General features: G+C 40.3%; 2 protein-coding genes across 2 annotated transcripts; both read left to right on the forward strand.

Annotated features, from left to right (window-relative positions):
• The first annotated feature begins 2,424 nt into the window (after positions 1-2,424).
• LOC123641769 (olfactory receptor 4X2-like) lies at positions 2,425-3,354 on the forward strand. The gene has a single exon (XM_045556709.1). The coding sequence runs from the start codon at positions 2,425-2,427 to the stop codon at positions 3,352-3,354; it is 930 nt and encodes a 309-aa protein (XP_045412665.1).
• A 10,313-nt stretch (positions 3,355-13,667) lies between these two features.
• LOC123642098 (olfactory receptor 4B1) lies at positions 13,668-14,597 on the forward strand. Its single transcript, XM_045557015.1, has one exon. It carries the CDS (start codon positions 13,668-13,670, stop codon positions 14,595-14,597), a length of 930 nt encoding a protein of 309 aa, XP_045412971.1.
• The last annotated feature ends 3,888 nt before the right edge of the window (positions 14,598-18,485 follow it).

The raw sequence follows: 18,485 nt of genomic DNA on the forward strand, positions 1-18,485 counted from the left end.
GAGTTGTTTCCTACAAGGAGTTTGAGTTTCTGCTTCCCAGGAGGTAGTCTGTCTGATTAGGAGCAGAAAGGGTATGGCCTTCTGGGGACCAAGCCTCTCTCAACTGATCACATGCCTTCTCCCTGGTGTCCTTTAAGTAGTGTGAACTCAGGGCTGAGTTGCCAGAGTCCTTGGTTCTCTGTGGAACACCTGGGAGGCAAGTCTGCTTTGCTCTTGTTTTAAATGCAGTGGAACTGAGACCCCAGCGGCTTAGTCTCAGCATTCCCAAGCCTGAGGCTGCAGGGAGCAGATCCTCCATCTGGGGCCTCCAGTGAGGCAAGTGCTCTGTTTGGAAGCTGGACCAATGTAAGGCTTCTCCACTGGCTAACTGGGAAAGCTGCGTGAGCCAGGGCTGCTCTCAGGGCATTATTTGCATCTCCGTGGTCAAAACAAAGAAGGTAATTGTGGTGAGAACAGCAGAGCCACAGAGACACTGGGGTGAGTTTTGTTTTCTGACCATGGGCTTCTTTTGCATGTGCTGATTGATTCTACTTTGAAAGAAAAGGGAATGGTGCCAGGCGCACATGACATTTTGCAAAGTGCTCTGGAGTTGGTCCATCTTTGAGGCAAATGCAAGTGCAAGGGCTAGGCCCTGGGAGTCAGGGATGGAGAAGGTGCGGTCTCTGTCCTGGGGACCTTTGTTGTTTCAGTATTTACACAACACCTGCAATGACCAAATACTGTGATAAGAAGCGTAGGGAAGATATATATCCACTGCTCATTCGTTCTGTCTGCGTTCACCCAATGCTGTTTCATGGCAGGCACTTCCATAAGCACTGGAGATGGAGTGGTGAGCGAGCTCTAACCTCTGCCCTCAGGAAGCTCACACTCCAGTGGGGCAGATGGCCACGTAAAACAATTATAACTCAGTGTGGTAAGTGCCATTATTCCAAAATGTTCTGAGATAAGAGGGGCCACTGGCCACGAGGGGCTGCAGATTGGGGAGATGGATTTCCAGTCTCTGAGAGGAATCCAAGGCAGCACAGTGGACTGGAATTGAACTTATCCTGGGATGGGGCTGGGAGTGGATTTATGGCATCTACCTGTGAGGCAGGTATTATCTACATGTACAGTTACATAGACTTTGAGTCTCTGAAGGGTTAAGGAACTTTCTACATATTATGTAGATACTACCTGAAAAAACTTGACTGTGAGCTCAGGAGTGCAGACTGCTAGCAGTGGTTTCCTCTGTGAATAGCTTCTTGTTAGAATTCCCCAGGTGATCTGATAGTTTAGGGCTCGTCTCTGCCCTTTCTTTATTTCTGTAACTGTTAAGTTCTATCAGTGGTTTCCTTCTGGCTCATGTTGGTCTAATCCCGTGAGCCTGTGCCAATCACTGAAGGAAGGAAGCTCTGTGGCGTGAGTGGAAGTCTGGCTTCTGAGCTCAGGTGCCCTGCAGCCTCACTGTACCAGGGGCTGTGCTGATACACGGACCTCAGCCACCTTGTTGATACACCAGCATGGACTAGGGCAGGCTGCAAAGCAGTCAGTGATGCCTCGAGGTTCTGGGAGCCTGAGCTGTTAGAAGGAGGTGTCAGAGTGTGAGTGGGCCCTGGGCAGGGGGGTTGGGGATAGTTTGTAGCTTTGTTATCATGGAGCCAGAGGATTGGATGAAATGAAGGTACCAGTAAAGAGGAGAATTGTCCTTGGATTGAGCTGGAAAGGAATAAGGTCGCCAAGTGACCTAGAATGGAGAGAGAGAATTAAGAGGGAAGCAGAAATAAGAGGGGCACTGAATGTCAAGGGAGGTGCCCCAGGGACATCTCTTGTGAAGACTGTAAAGCGTGTGTGGAGACGTTGAGGACACTGTTCTGCAAACCAAGTAGAGAAAAGGAAAAGGAGAAGTGGGATGAAGGAAAGCCGCAGGTGAAAGATAATTAAAAGCATTGAAAGGCAACAGAAAGGTATCTAACACGGAGATAGTAACGCTATTTTGGCTGCCCCACATCCTCCAGTGAAGGGACTTAGTAACTTCCAAATAGGTCCCCTCCTCTGGCCTGTTCCCACTGGCCCACCTTCTACGTACAAAGTGAGTCTACTTTCCAGTTGAGGAACATTCCTGATGATTTCTCGTTGTCTGCAGGATCAACCCCAAAGTCCCTAATGGTCCTTCACAAATTGCTGCTAATCTGTGTTTACAGCTTTAATTTTTTGCTATTCTCCCCTTTATTCCAGCCACACACGATGTGTTTGTACTTGCTCTCTGACTTCCTTGAATGCTGTTCTCTCCTCCTACGTATAACTACTCTTAGCCATCTTTCAGTATTCTGCTCACAAGCTTCTCAGATGTGCAAGTGGTATCATGTAATTCACCTGCTTAAAAAGGAAGTCTTTTGTATCATTTCAGATCACATCACCCAACTGCAGCCTCTTGGTGGCAACCTCATGGCTAACACACACAATGTGAGTGAATTCATTTTTCTGGGACTTTCTCCCAACCAGGGGGTGCAGAGAGTTTGCTTTGTGATATTTCTGCTCTTGTACACAGCAATTGTGCTGGGGAACTTTCTCATTGTGCTCACTGTCATGAGTAGCAGAAGTCTTGGTTCCCCCATGTATTTCTTTCTCAGCTACCTGTCCTTTGTGGAAATCTTCTACTCCTCCACTACAGTCCCCAAACTCATCTCAGATCTGCTGGCTGAAAGGAAAGCCATATCTCTGTGGGGCTGCATGACACAACTTTTTTTCATGCACTTCTTTGCTGGCACTGAGATTTTTCTGCTCACCATGATGGCCTATGACCGCTACGTGGCCATCTGCAAGCCCCTCAACTACACCACCATAATGAACCGGCAGGTGTGTGCTGTCCTCGTGGGAACAGCATGGGTGGGAGGCTTCGTGCATTCCATTTCCCAAGTCCTTCTCATTTTCCACTTGCCCTTCTGTGGCCCCAACGTGATCGACCACTATTTCTGTGACGTGCTTCCCCTTCTCAAACTTGCCTGCTCTGACACCTTCCGCATTGGTCTGCTGATTGTTGCCAATGGGGGGACCCTGTCTGTGATCAGCTTTGTGGTCCTCTTAGCATCCTATGTGGTCATCTTGCTCCATCTGAGGAATCGGAGCTCAGAGGGGCGGCGCAAAGCCCTCTCTACCTGTGGGTCCCATGTCACCGTGGTTATCTTGTTCTTTGGGCCCTGTGTCTTCATATACCTGAGGCCTTCTGCCACTCTGACTGTGGACAAGATGGTGGCCGTGTTCTACACAGTGGTAACCCCACTCCTCAACCCTGTCATCTACTCCCTGAGAAATGCTGAAGTGAAGAAGGCCATGAAGAGGCTGTGGATCAGGACAATGAAACTGGATGAGAAATAGAGTTCGAACCTTGGATTTGATCCTTCAGTTTGGGATGATGCTGAGTCCAAACTGAAGGAGCAGAATGGGTTGAAGGGAAGTTCACAGGACTTGTTAGGACTAGTGTTATTCTATCTGGTTTCTATATTCACAAACTTCCTTTTATTCATATCTGAAGTATTTTCTATTATGGATTTACTGATTTTTTATCATGATAGATAATACTGTGGTGAACTTTCTTTTTTTTGTTATTTTTTATTTCAGCCTATTACGGAGTACAAATATTTAGCTTACATATATTGCCTTTGCCCTGCCCTAGTCAGAGCTTCAAGTGTGTCCATCCCCCAGATGGTGTACTCTGCACTCATTAGGTGTGTATATTCCCGTCTCCTCCTCTCCCTCCAATCTGCCTGAGAGCTGATGAATGTAACTACTGTATGTGCACTTAAGTGTTGATCAGTCAATGTCAATTTGATGGTGAGTACATGTTGTGCTTGTTTTTCCATTGTTGTGATACTTCCCTTAGTAGAATGGGCTGCAGCTCTACCCAGGATAATACAAGAGGTGCTAGATCACCATTGTTTTTGTGGCTGAGTAGAATTCCATGGTAAACCTATGCCACATTTTATTAATACACTAATGTATTGATGGGCACTTCAGTTGTTTCCACATCTTTTCAACTGTGAATTGTGCTGCTATAAACATTTGATTGCAGATGTGTTTTTTATAGAATGTCTTTTTTTCCTCTGGATCGGTGCCTAGTGATTTGATTGCTGGATCAACTGGTAGTTCTACTTGTAGCTCTTTGAGTTATCTCCATATTACTTTCCACAGAGGTTGTTCTAGTTTTCAGTCCCACCAGCTGTGTATGAGTGTTCCTATCTCTCCACATCCACACCAACAGTTATTGTTTTGGGTCTTTTTTTGTTTTAGCATTTCTCACTGAAGTTAAGTGATAATTTATTGTGGTTTTGATTTTCATTTCCCTGATGATTAGAGATATTGGACATTTTTTTTATATGTTTGTTTGCCATTAGTTTACTTCATTTTGAAAAGTTTCTGTTCATGTCCTTTGCCCACTTTTTGATAGGGTTGTTTGATCTTTTCTTGCTGATTTTTCTGAGTTCTGTATAAATTCTAGATATTGGCCCTTCAGATGTGTAGCATGTGAATGTTTTCACTGATTTTGTAGGTTGTCTCTTTGATCTCATGACAGTTTCCTTGGCTGTGCAGAGGCTTTTTAATTTGATAAGGTCCCATTTATTCATTTTTGTTGTTGCTGTGATTGCCTTTGGGGTCTTCTTCATAAATTCTTTGCCTAGGCCAATGTCTGTAAGAGTTTTTCCAACATTTTCCTCCAGAATTCTTATAGTTTGGTGCCTAGGTTTAAATCTGTTATACACTGTGAGTTAATTTTTGTGACAGGTGAGAGGTGAGTATCTTGTTTCAGTCATCTATATGTTGCTCTCCAATTTTCCCAGCAGCATTTATTGAATATGGATTCTTTTCCCCAGTGTATGTTTTTGTCTGCTTTGTCTAAGATTAGATGGCTACACAAGGATGTTTTTATATCTGGGTTCTCAGTTTTGTTCCATTGGTCTATGTCTCTTCTTGTGCCAGTGCCATGCTATTTTAGTTACTATAGCCAATATCTCTTATTAACATAGATGCAAGAATTCTCACAAAATTCTAGCAAACCAAATTCACGTGCTTATCAAAAAAAAAATCCATCATGACCAAGTGGTCTTCATCTGTGAGATGCAGGGATGGTTCAACATATGAAAATCTATAAATGTAATTCAACACATAAATAGAAGTCAAAATGAAGACCATATGATCCTCTCAATAGATGCAGAAAAAGAATTTGACAAAATTCAGCACCCCTTTATGACAAGAACGTTTAACAAATTGGCATAGATGGGACTTACCTAAATATGATAAAAGCCATGTATGAAAAACCCACAGCTAAAATCATAGTGAATGGAGAAAAATTGAAAACATTCCCACTCGAACTGGAAGCAGACAAAGTTGCCCTCTATCACCAGTTCTATTCAATATAGTGCTGGAAGTCCTGTCCAGAGCACTCAGACAAGAGAAGGAAATCAAGGGCATCCAAATAGGGGCAGAAGAGATGAAATCTTATATCCAAAACCCCAAAGATTCTGCCATGAGACTACTGGAACTGATAAACAAATTCAGCAAAGTCTCAGGTTAGAAAATCAATGTACACAAATCAGTAGCATTCCTACACACCAACAACAGTCAGACTTAGAACCAAATCAAAGACTCAATACCCTTCACAATAGCAACAAAGAAAATTAAATACCTAGGAATATATTTAACTGAGGATGTGAAAGACCTGTATAGGGAGAACTGCAAAACACTGTGGAAGGAAATAGCAGAGGACGTAAACAGTTAGAAAACCATACCATACTTATGCTGTTGGCAGAGAACATTGCTAAAATTCTATACTATCCAAAGTGACCCACAGATTCAATGAAATCCCTATTGAAATACCAACATTTTTAAGAGATCTAAGAAAAAATAATTTTACAGTTATATGGAACTAGAGAAGACCCTGGACAGCAAAAGCCATCTTAAGCAAAAAGAACTAACTGGGACGCATCAATTTACCAGACTTCAAGCTATACTACAATGCTATAGTAACTAAAACATTATGGTACTGGCACAAGAACAGGGACACAGACTAATGGAACAGAACTGAGAACCCAGTTATAAAACCAACCTAATATAGCCATCTGATCTTTGACAAAGCAGACAAAAACATACACTGGGGAAAAGAATCCTTAATGAATAAATGCTGCTGGGAAAATTGGATAGCCACATGTAGAAGACTGAAACAGGATCCTTACCTCTCACATCTCAGAAAAATCAACTCGCAGTGGATAACAGACTTAAACCTAAGGCAGGAAACTATAAGAATTCTAGAAGAAAATGCTGGAAAAACTCTTCTGGACATTGGCCTAGGCAAAGAATTTATGAAGAAGACCCCAAAGGCAATCACAGCAACAACAAAAATGAATAAATGGGACCTTATCAAATTAAAAAGTTTCTGCACAGCCAAGGAAACTGTCATGAGATCAAAGAGACAACCTACAAAATCAGTGAAAACATTCACATGCTACACATCTGAAGGGCCGATATCTAGAATTTATACAGAACTCAGAAAAATCAGCAAGAAAAGATCAAACAACCCTATCAAAAAGTGGGCAAAGGACATGAACAGAAACTTTTCAAAATGAAGTAAACTAATGGCAAACAAACATATAAAAAAATGTCCAATATCTCTAATCATCAGGGAAATGCAAACCAAAACCACAATGAAATATCACTTATCTCCTATTATGAATATTTTTGAATAGAAATCTTTAAATATATTTCTGATTTTCTCTTCAACTTACTTCCTGTAGTGAATATGCTATGTTAGAATATAAAGGCCTTTGATATACAGGGTTAAATGGAATCACCTGCCTTGTAAAATTATTCTTGACAAAATCAAACATTGTCACTCAACAATTTTTTGATGAGAAATAAGATTTTACAGTGTCTCAAAGTATCTCCCCACAGCATACTTATTAATTACAAAGGGAAAAATGTAACTTCACAGCCCCCCTTGAAACAATTGCCCCAAGTTAATATCCCCAGGAATGAGACAAATTGGTGCCACATGCATCTTGTTGTGGTACACTGGAGAGGCCCACAATATCTTTACTGTGGTATCAAAATACACAACCTGAGTCTAATCATGAAAATGCATAAGAGAAACCCAAATTGAAGAACATTCTGCAAAATTATTGTTCTTCACTCTTGAAAAGTATGAAGATAAAGAAAAATTGAGGAATTGTTTCAAATTAAAGAGGTGACAAGTAAAGGCCACATGTGTTCCAGGATTGGATCCTATATTAGATAAAGGACATTAGTGGGGCAAGACTCTATAGATGAGATAATGAAATTATGTGAACATTATTTTCCTGATCTTGGTAATTGTATTGTGTCTATCTCAGAGAATGTCTTTGGATTTAGGAAATTACTCATTGTGATATTTCGAGATAAAGGGACATCATATTGTTAGTCTTCAAACATTTTAGAAAAAATTATTTTTACAATATATATTGAAGATAAACAACATGCTGTTTTGTATACATATATAGAACACAGTGAAATGACTAGTATAGTCAGGCAAATTAACATACCTTACAGAGTTAGCTCTTTTTTTGTGGTAAGAGTACCTAAAATCTACTCTGTTCGCCAATTTCCAGTATATGACACAATATTATTAACTGTAGCCCTCATGCTGTATGTTAGATCGCTAGCCTTATTCATCCTACACACCTACACGTTTGTATCCTTTGACCTACTTCTCCCAATTTCCATTGTATCAGAAAAAATTCTATCCATCTGTTTGTCTTTGTATCTATTTATTGAGAGAATGGAGGATAAGGAAAATGTGGAAACATACTAATATTTGGGGAATCTGGATTAAGTGAAAACAGAAATTCTTTGTACTATTATTGCAACTTTTTTGTAAGTCAAATTATTTTACAATAAAAAGTTAAAAATGTTCTTTACATTAGATAGACTTCTTATTTTTTAGTTCACATCTTGTTGATTCTTTGTGAGGATGGGTGTTTTCAGGTTTAATTGGCTTTCAGTCTTATTTAAAAAGTTTTCAATGTTTCAGAGCTTTCTTTACATTTGTATATAGTAAAATCTATCAGTTTTAAAAATTTAATCTTTTTTCCTTTTTAGTTGACACATAATAATTGTACATATTTGTGGAATACTGAGTGATATTTTGACATGTGTATATAATGTGTAATGAACCAATCAGGGTAATTCATTTTTTTCTACTGATTTATTCCATTGTTTTTGTGTTTAGATTATCCCACGCTGTTAAATACATATTTTCTTTGAAAAATTACTTAGATTTTTAATTTAACTTTGTGCAAAGGTAATATATTCATAAGGGCTAAAAAATAAACAAAATAAAAAGGACATGCTTGAAGCTCTGATGGGGAGGGCAAGGGCAATAATCATAACCTAAAGTTTTGTACCTCCATAATATGCTGAAATAAAAAAATAAAAAGGTACACGAGTGAAAAGTTTCATTCTATTCCTTTCCCCATCCCTACCTTCCACTTTCCACTTTAGATTTTCCACATTTCCTATATTTCTTTCAGTTTCTTTAAGCAAAGACAAGTGTGACATATATGTTCCCATTTATTTCTATCTTTTACATGAATAATATTATACTATATAAATGGATCTGAAACTTGCTTTATTAACAGTGTATCTTGAAGATTTTTCTACATTAGTACAATGAAATTCTTTTTTTTTTTTTTTTTATTTCAGCTCATCATGGGGGAACATAAGTTCAGGTCATATACATTGTCCATGTCCCGCCCATCCCCCCGAGTCAGAGTCCCAAGCGTGTCCATTCTCATTCTCCAGACAGTGCGCCTGGCACTCATCATGTAGTCATACCTCCATCCCCTCCCCCCCCACCTCCCCGGGTCTGCACCTTCAAGCATGACCATTCCCCAGAGGGTGTGCAACGCACTCATCATGTAGGCATACACCCATCCCCTCCCCCCACCCCCCATCCCAGTCTGATATCCAATTGGTATCCTTCCCCGATGTGTATTTAGGTGATGATCAGGGAAACCAGTTTTCTGGTGAGTACATGTGATACTTGTTTTTCCATTCTTTGGATACTTCACTTAATATAATGGGTTCCAGCTCTCTCCAGGAGAACCAAAGAGATGTCGTATCATCGTTATTTCTTATAGCTGAGTAGTACTCCATGGTATACATATACCACAGTTTACTAATCCATTCGTGGATTGATGGGCACTTGGGTTGTTTCCACATCTTTGCGATTGTGAATTGTGCTGCTATAAACATTCGGGTACAGGTGTCTTTGTTAAAGAATGACTTTTGTTCTTCTTGGTATATGCCCAATAATGGGATTGCTGGATCAAATGGTAGGTCTACTTGAATCTGTTTAAGGTATCTCCATATTGCTTTCCATAGGGGTTGCACTAGTTTGCATTCCCACCAGCAGTGTATGAGTGTTCCTGTCTCTCTGCATCCACGCCAACATGTGTTGTTTTGGGATTTTTTGATAAAGGCCATTCTCACCAGAGTTAAGTGGTATCTCATTGTGGTTTTGATTTGCATTTCCCTGATGATTAGGGATGTTGAGCATTTTTTCATACGTTTTTTAGCCATTCATATGTCTTCTTTTGAAAAATTTCTATTCTTTTTTTTAATAATTTCCTCATTCCTTTTTTTTTCAAATTTTAGAATATTACAGAGGTACAAACATTTTGGTTACACAAATTGCTTTTGTACTATTTGAGTCAAAGTTATAAGTGTGCCCATCCCTCAGATAGTGTGCATTGTACCCTTTAGGTGTGAATTTACCCATCCCCTCCTCCCCTCTCCCATCTGCTTGATTTTTGATGAGTTTTATTTCCATATGTACACATACGTGTTGATCAATTAATTCCAATTTAATGGTGATTACTAGTGGTGGTTGTTTTTCCATTCTTGTGATACTTCACTTAGAAGAATGGTCTCCAGTTCCACCCAGGTTACTATAAGAGTTATTAGTTCACCATTTTTTATGGCTGATTAGTAATCTGTGGGATATATATACCACATTTTATTATGTCACTCATGTATTGATGGGCACTTGGGCTGTTTCCACATTTATGCAATTGTGAATTGTGCTGCTATAAATGTTCTAGTGCAGATGTCTTTTTTACAGAATGTCTTTTTTTCCTTTGGGTGGATGACCAGTAATGGGATTGCTGGATCAAATGGTAGTTCTACATTTAGTTCTTTGAGGTATCTCCATATTACTTTGAAACGCATTTTGAAACTACTTCTAACTCAGTTTCTTGGCAAAGTTTCAACACTAGCGACAAGAAATTCCATGGGGAAATTTGATCCCTGATCACAGTGTAGGCTTAGTTTATTTTAAATAGTTGAAGCATCTTAATATTGAAAAACAATCCTTGGTCTACTAGTGAGTGAGAGGGTTTTGTAAACTAAAAAATAGATCTAAAAATCACTGGTTAACTGCTTCCAACAGCTTTTTTTTTCTTTCTGTTTCTCAATAGTTGATCCAAAGATTGGCCATGGAACTGATTTCCTGAATCCTTCCTTTGTAATTTATGCATGTCACCAAAGGCTATTCATTTTATTAAAGATCAGAGGACCCAGGGAATTTTGTTGTGTGGAAGCAAAATTTACTTGTTAATTGGCAATAAAAACCACCAAATCAGGACCCCTAGAAAGGCATCCCAGTATCTCCGAAACGGCATTTATTTGTACCTCAGAGACTTGATTCGTAACTAGCTTGTGACTTTGGGAGGTCAATTAGACTCTCTGGCCCTTAGTTGCATCAGGTGAAAGCTGAGGAGATTGAATTAATGGTCTACAAATTCCTCTCAGCTGTAGAGTTTCTTTGATTTTTCCCCTGGCGCCTTAGGGGAAGTGGTTTAGCCTAGCTGGGCGCCTCCAGTGCAGGTACAGGAGCCCGGTGGGTGGAGGATTCCTGTTCTGGAGAGACCCCCTGTGTTTCCGGCCACTCCCCTTTAGTCTCTTCAGCCCTGGACATCCCCCTGAGAGATGCTTCTTGCAACGGAGGAAGACAATTTTCCTGAGCCTGAGGACGGAGAAGAACCTTCACGTTCAAGGCCTTGCTCTAAGGTTGAATGTTATCCAGAGAAGGTAAGTAATGCTCTATCCAGAAAGATTTCTCAGGTTCATTGACGTGAATTAGAGGCTCCAAATTGCTGTGTGATGTAGGGCAAGTCACTTTCCCTCCCTCAGGCTCAGCTTCTGATTCTGTAGAAAAGAGAGGGCTGGACAGGCGTGTGGTAAAGTTCTTTCTGGCCTTCCCTTTCTGGGATTTCATGCAGTACCACTTGGGGGTCCAAAGTGAGTATGGAATGAGGCCCTTGTGATGTGACTTTGAGCTCTTAGCAATAGCTGGTCCAGGATCTGTCTAATTTATTATTTTGTCCTTGTCAGAGTTCTCCCACTGGGGCTTTATGTTAGAGGATGAAATTTTATATAGTTAGTATCCTGAGCATCATTTACCTACCTACGCTTTTCCATGTAACCCATGGATTACCTTGTAATCCACGATCCTAGGGTGAGGGTTTTATTTGGAGAGGGAAGAGGAGGCAATTTGTTACCAACTGTTTCTCTCTTTGGTGAAGGGTAAAGAGAAATCAGAAAGAAATGTAAATAAATACTAGGAAATCTGAGCTAAAAATAGCTACTATTTATTGAGAGCTTTCTTTTTCTTTTCTTTTTTTTTTTTGAGACAGAGTCTCACTTTGTTGCCTGGCCTAGAGTGCAGTGGCATCAGCCTAGCTCACAGCAACCTCAGACTCCTGGGCTCAAGAAATCCTCCTGCCTCAGCCTCCCAAGTAGCTGGGACTACAGGCATGCGCCATCATGCCTGGCTAATTTTTGTATATATATTTTTAGCTGTCCATATAATTTCTTTCTGTTTTTAGTAGAGATGGGGTCTCCCTCTTGCTCAGGCTGGTCTTGATCTCCTGAGCTCAAACAATCTGCGTGCCTCGGCCTCCCAGAATGCTAGTATTACAGGCGTGAACCACCCCACCTGGCCTTATTGAGAGCTTTCTATCTGCCAGGGAGTTCTGCCAGGTGCTTATATATTTTATTTCACAACTAATTCTTACAACAACCATGTCAAATATAAATTGCTGAAGAAAACCCCTGTTCACAAGGACACATGATATGTGGGTGGTAGATATGTGGGTGGCTGCCAACTGCAACATTCACCCTCTTAACCACTACTTTAGCCCAGTTCCTGAGGAGAGTGAAGGGCACTCAGCCAGGTGTCCTTGCTTTGTTTTCCTCAGTCCTTTAGGGGCCCGTGAAGACAGGTTGCTTTCCCTTCTGGGATTCATCAGGTGTGTCCTCTCACAATGATCCCATGAAGTCATCTGATATAATTGTCTTAAATTCTCCTAATGGATTTTTTTTCTTTTTAAAATTTACGTCATGTGGTCCATTATGGTAACATTCTCGGCATAAGAACTCAGATGTGTGTGTGTGTAAGAGATCTGGCATTTTAAGTGAAAATTGGATAATTTATGTCCAAGTAACACTGGAAAAAACATAATGATTTTGGGGTTCTCCACAACCAGCTCATGGAACATTATCTAGAAGTAAACAAAGTATCTCAATGGCAAAGTTGCATCATGTGTGGCTTTGATGCAGTGCAGTAAAATGTCCATTTCTGAAATAAAAATGATCTACATTGTTCACAACTTTACATATTTGGTGAGGAGTCTGACCTAGGTTATATGAGGTTAGCACAGGCTGAAAGGAAAAGGTAGAGAGATAGCATTGAAGAATGTGGTTCTTATCAATCTACTAGTTACTCATTTTATCATCAATTGAGAATCTTGATATACATTGAACAGTATCTGTGAGGTTGACACTTAGATGCTGTGTGGGTTCAAGGAATAGCAACCTTAGACTGTTCTTGAAGACAAACAGATGCCCATAAAACCACAGTGAGCAATAGAGGCTGCATGACAATAAAATGTAGTGCATTGTGTCCTTTCAATTGTAGGTGGTAGAAGAACTTCATTTATTCATTTTTCAATTCAGTGAACATTAGCTGAGAAGTTATTCAGCTGATTCAGAAATGAATAAGATCAGCAAGGAGACAGATACAGAAACAATAATTATAATAAAATATCCTAAGTATTTCAGTAGAAATATGTAAAATACATGGAAAAAGTGTTGTCTGGGAGTGGAGCAATGAGTGATGTTTGACCTGACATTAAAACAGGCATAAAAGTTAATTAGACATAATGACTACATGGTGAGTGCCAGGCGCACTGTCTGGAGAATAGACACGCTTGAGGCTCTGACTCAGGGGGATGGGCGGGATATGGACAATTTATATAACCTGAGCTTTTGTACCCCCATGAAGAGCTGAAATAAAAAAAAAAAGTTAATTAGAAAGTCATGGTGTGCATATCAGCCAGGTAGAGGGAAGAGCATATACAAAGAGCAAGTTTGGGATAATGATATATAGCTCAGAATGCCTGGAGTATGGGCTCCAGTTGGGAATGATGACAAGTGAAAGTAGAAAGATGGACAAGCTCTTGTTTTTGTAGTCTTATTTCTATCCAGATAATATGTGTGAAAGGGTTTTATTAATAGGCAAGTGGTAAATAAACGTGGAGTTATGATGGTGTTTGCTTTGTCACAGGGCTGTTCTCCAAGATCTACCTTCTCCAAATGCTACCATGGCCAGGACAAATAACGTGACCGAGTTAATTTTCACTGGCCTTTTCCAGGATCCGGAGGTGCAGAGAGTGTGCTTTGTGGTGTTTCTTCCTGTGTACCTGGCCACGGTGGTGGGCAATGGCCTCATCGTTTTGACGGTCAGCGTTAGTAAAAGTCTGCAGTCCCCCATGTACTTCTTCCTTAACTACCTGTCCCTGGTGGAGATCAGTTACTCCTCCACTGTCGTCCCTAAATTCATCAGAGACTTACTTGCTGAGATTAAAACCATCTCCTTGGAGGGCTGTCTGGCTCAGATATTCTTCTTCCACTTCTTTGGGGTTACTGAAATCTTTTTGTTTGTAGTGATGGCCTATGACCGCTACGTGGCAATCTGCAAGCCTCTTCATTACATGAATATTATGAGTCATCAACTGTGTCACCTTCTGGTGGCTGGTTCCTGGCTGGGAGGCTTTTTCCACTCTATAATTCAGATTTTTATCACCATCCAGTTGCCCTTTTGTGGTCCCAATGTGATTGACCACTACTTCTGTGACCTCCTGCCATTATTCAAGCTTGCCTGCACTGACACCTTTGTGGAGGGGCTGACTGTGTTGGCCAACAGTGGCTTAATTTCCGTGTGCTCCCTCTTTATCCTGGTGTCCTCCTATATCGTCATCCTGGTGAACTTGAGGAAACATTCTGCAGAGGGGAGGCGCAAAGCCCTCTCCACCTGTGCCTCTCACATCATGGTGGTCATTTTGTTTTTTGGACCTGCCATCTTCCTCTACATGCGACCCTCCTCCACCTTCACGGAAGACAAACTCATGGCTGTGTTCTACACAGTCATCACCCCCATGCTGAACCCCATCATCTACACGCTCAGGAATGCAGAGGTGAAAATCGCCATGAGGAAATTGTGGAGCAAAAAGCAGCATTCAGTGATGGTGTGAAAGCAGAGCTCAGGGATGGAAAAGTGATACTAGATGTATGTCTGAATATTCTCTGCTGTTGAAATGGATTTTGGTTTTCATGGAACATTCAAGAATTCCAGAAACAAATGTAGGGACTTAATGTTACTGCTGCTGTGATTTTCTTTGGTAACCAAAGAGTCCCTGGCATCATGGTGTAATGTTCCAAGGACAGTGTCGGATAGTCTTGTTGAATCTTAGAGAAGTTGACTAGCTCCGTGATATCCAAGAATATCATGGGGTTGGGGAATGTTAAACCTCGAACCAAGTGCAGATGCAAAGGAGAATATTTTGAGAAATGTTTGTAGATTAAGATCACTTCTTCCTGTTTACCCCTCCCTTCTTCCCTTCTCCCTTGTTTCCTTTCCTTTATTCTTCCCTCTTTCCCTTCCTTCCTCCCTTCCTTCCTTTTCCGCCTTCATTCTTTGTTCCTTCTTTGTTCAACCTCCCTCGTGGTAATGGATTATATTTCCTTAAAAAAGGAAACCAACTAGAGGAATATTCAGGCAATATTTGGGGAGGAGGTTACGAATCTGATCTCTTCTTCCAATGTGGACAAGTGTGTTTTGAAAATTACATCCAGGGACTTTTCTGTTCTTCTGGTTGGCTCTTGGCATCTTGTACCATAGACCGTCTGATCATGAGAACCAGAAACAGCCCTGGAGCAATTTTAATTCTTGTGACAGTTGATAAAATATGGCCCTTAAATCTCTTTGGTCCTTTCACAGTTTCCGACATCCATAAACAAAATAATACCCAAATGGTGTAGATTCTACTCAGCAGTCCGGAAAGATCAAATGAAATGTTTTCACATGATGGAGATCATCATTAGTCTTATCAAGATGTGAATAACACACAATGTTTATTAGGCCTGACTTAAGAATGAAGGGGAGGGTGATACTGTCCAAGCATGTTTCTATAATATTCCAGACCTCTGCTGCTTATCCTAAGTGACTATGCCAAGTCCATTCTTTTAATGTCTGTTAGTATTTCTTGGTGAAGGGAGATGTGTCTATATTGTTGTTTCATCTCTCAGAATTTCCCCCTCACCCCATTTTACATGTCATTGTGGACTATTTAGAGAAGATGATAAAATTGGTCCTTGTTGGCTTAGGAATTACACAGGTTGCCATGGAATTTGCACTGTGTCCCTCCATCTTTTCTTGAGGACCAGGTGAAGTAATGTAGGCAACTTCTCTAGAGGAGGGAAGGAGCATCAGGGCTGTGCTATTGGTCTTAGGGTCTTTTTCCTTTCTCTTTTAGGTACTGGCTGAACATGTAGGTGAATAATGGTTTTAAAGGTACCAAGAAACTTTACTCATTTCCCTTGGTGTTCCCATTAATCATGTTCATGGATGGCCATAATTAATGCCTGAGAACGTGCTCCTGCTTCTGCTTGGAATGACTTTATGTCCCTTTTCCATATGGCAAAATCCCATACATCCTATAAGACCCAGTTTCAAGTTACCTCCCTTGTAAGGCCTTCTCTGATTTCCCTGCAGCTTGGGTTGATTTCACGTCTCCTTTCCAGGGTGATTTTTACATACTCTCATCATCACCCCATTGATTTGTTATTATTTTATGTGGTTTTCTCTCTCAGTTGACTGTACACTCTCAAGGTCAGGACTATCCACTGACCCTTCTTTTCAGTGCTAAATATCGTGTAAATAATTGATGCTTCATAAGTGCTTGTTGAATAAACAACCCTGCAGGCCCACACACAATCCTTGCCTTACTAATTCTTTTTTTTTATTTCAGCTTATTTTGGAGGTACAAAAGTTCAGGTTATATATATTGCCCATGCCCCCCCCCCATTCCCCCAAGTCAGAGCTTCAAGTGTGACCACTCCCCAGACAGTGCACATTGCACTCATCATATAGGTATACACCCATCCCTTCCCCCCACCCCCCACCTCTGTCCGATACCCAATTGGTATTATTCCCAATGTGCACTTAGGTGATGATCAGGGAAACCAATTTGACGGCGAGTGCATGTGGTGCTTATTTTTCCATTCTTGGGATACTTCACTTAATAGAATGGATTCCAACTCTCTCCAGGAGAACAAAAGAGATTCTGTATCACTGTTATTTCTTATAGCTGAGTAATACTCCATGGTATACATATACCACATTTTACTAATCCACTCATGAATTGATGGGCATTTGGGTTGTTTCCACATCTTTAGAATTGTGAATTGTGCTGCCATAAACATTTGGGTGAAGGTGTCTTTTTTATAGAATGACTTTTGTTCTTTTGGGTAGATGCCTAATAATGGGATTGCTGGATCTAATGGTAGCTCTACTTGAATCTGTTTAAGGTATCTCCATATTGATTTCTACAGAGGTTGCACTAGTTTGCAGTGTATGAGTGTTCCTGTGTCTCCGCATCCACGCCAACATGTATTGTTTTGGGACTTTCTGATAAAGTCCATTCTCACTGGAGTTAAATGATATCTCATTGTGGTTTTGATTGGCATTTCCCTGATGATTATAGATGTTGAGCATTTTTTCATATGTTTGTTAGCCATTCTTATATCTTCTTTTGAAAAATTTCTATTCATGTCCTTTGCCCACTTTTTCATAGGGTTGTTTGATCTTTTCTTACTGATTTTCCTGAGTTCTAAATAGATTCTTGTTATCAGTCCTTTATCTGATGTGTAGTATGCGAAAACTTTTTCCCATTCTGTAGGTTGTCTGTTTGCTCTTGTGACTATTTCTTTGGCTGTGCAGAAGCCTTTTAATTTAATCAGGTCCCATTTATTTATTTTTGTTTTTGCTGTGATTGCCTTAGGGGTCTTCTTCATAAATTCTGTGCCTAGGCCAATGTCTGTAAGAGAGTTTCCTACATTTTCTTCTAGAATTCTAATAGTTTTGCACCTTAGGTTTAAGTCTGTTATCCACTGTGATTTGATTTTTGTGAGAGGTGAAAGCTGTGGGTCCTGTTTCAGTCTTCTATATGTGGCTATCCAGTTTACCCAGCACCATTTATTGAATAAGGATTCTTTTCCCCAGAGTATGTTTTTGTCTGCTTTGTCAAAGATTAGATGGCTATATGAGGATGGTTTTATATTTGGATTTTCTGTTCTTTTCCACTGGTCTGTGTCCCTGCACTTGTGCCAATACCAAGTGGTTTTAATAACCACAGCCTTGTAGTATAGTTTGAAGTCTGGCAAATTAATACCTCCCATTTTGTTTTTATTGCTTAAAATTGCTTTTGCTAAATGGGGTCTTCTCTGGTTCCATACGAAGCATAAAATTATTTTTTCTATATCTGTGGAAAATGATGTTGGTATTTTAACAGGAATTGCATTGAATGTGTAGATCACTTTGGGTAGTACAGACATTTTAACAATGTTGATTCTGCTGACCCATGATCATGGTATGGTTTTCTACTTGTTTACGTCCTCTGCTATTTCCTTCCTCAGTGTTTCATAGTTCTCCCTGTAGAGGACTTTTACCTGCTTAAACGTATTCCTAGGTACTTTTTTTTTGTTGTTGTTGCTATTGTGAAGGGTATTGAGTCTTATATTTGGTTTTCAGTTTGACTGTTGTTGGTGTATAGGAATGCAATTGATTTCTGTACATTGATTTTGTAACCTGAGTCTTTGCGGAATTTGTTTATCAATTTCAGTAGTCTCATGGCAGCATCTTTGGGGTTTCTAGGTATAAGATAATATCGTCAGCAAAGAGAGATAATTGGAGCTCTTCTGCCCCCATTTGGATGCCCTCCTATAGATATAGCTATAGCTCATTGCCTCTGGCCACCCCAGGCAGAGCAAGTGCTCTGTGAACTTTGGGTGAATTTAATTTATTCCACTTTCCTGCTGATTTCTGAAGTTGTTTCCTAGAAGGAAGTCTGAGCTTTTCCTAC

This window comes from Lemur catta, chromosome 7, assembly GCF_020740605.2.
Source record: "Lemur catta isolate mLemCat1 chromosome 7, mLemCat1.pri, whole genome shotgun sequence".
Classification (NCBI taxonomy): Eukaryota; Metazoa; Chordata; class Mammalia; order Primates; family Lemuridae; genus Lemur; species Lemur catta.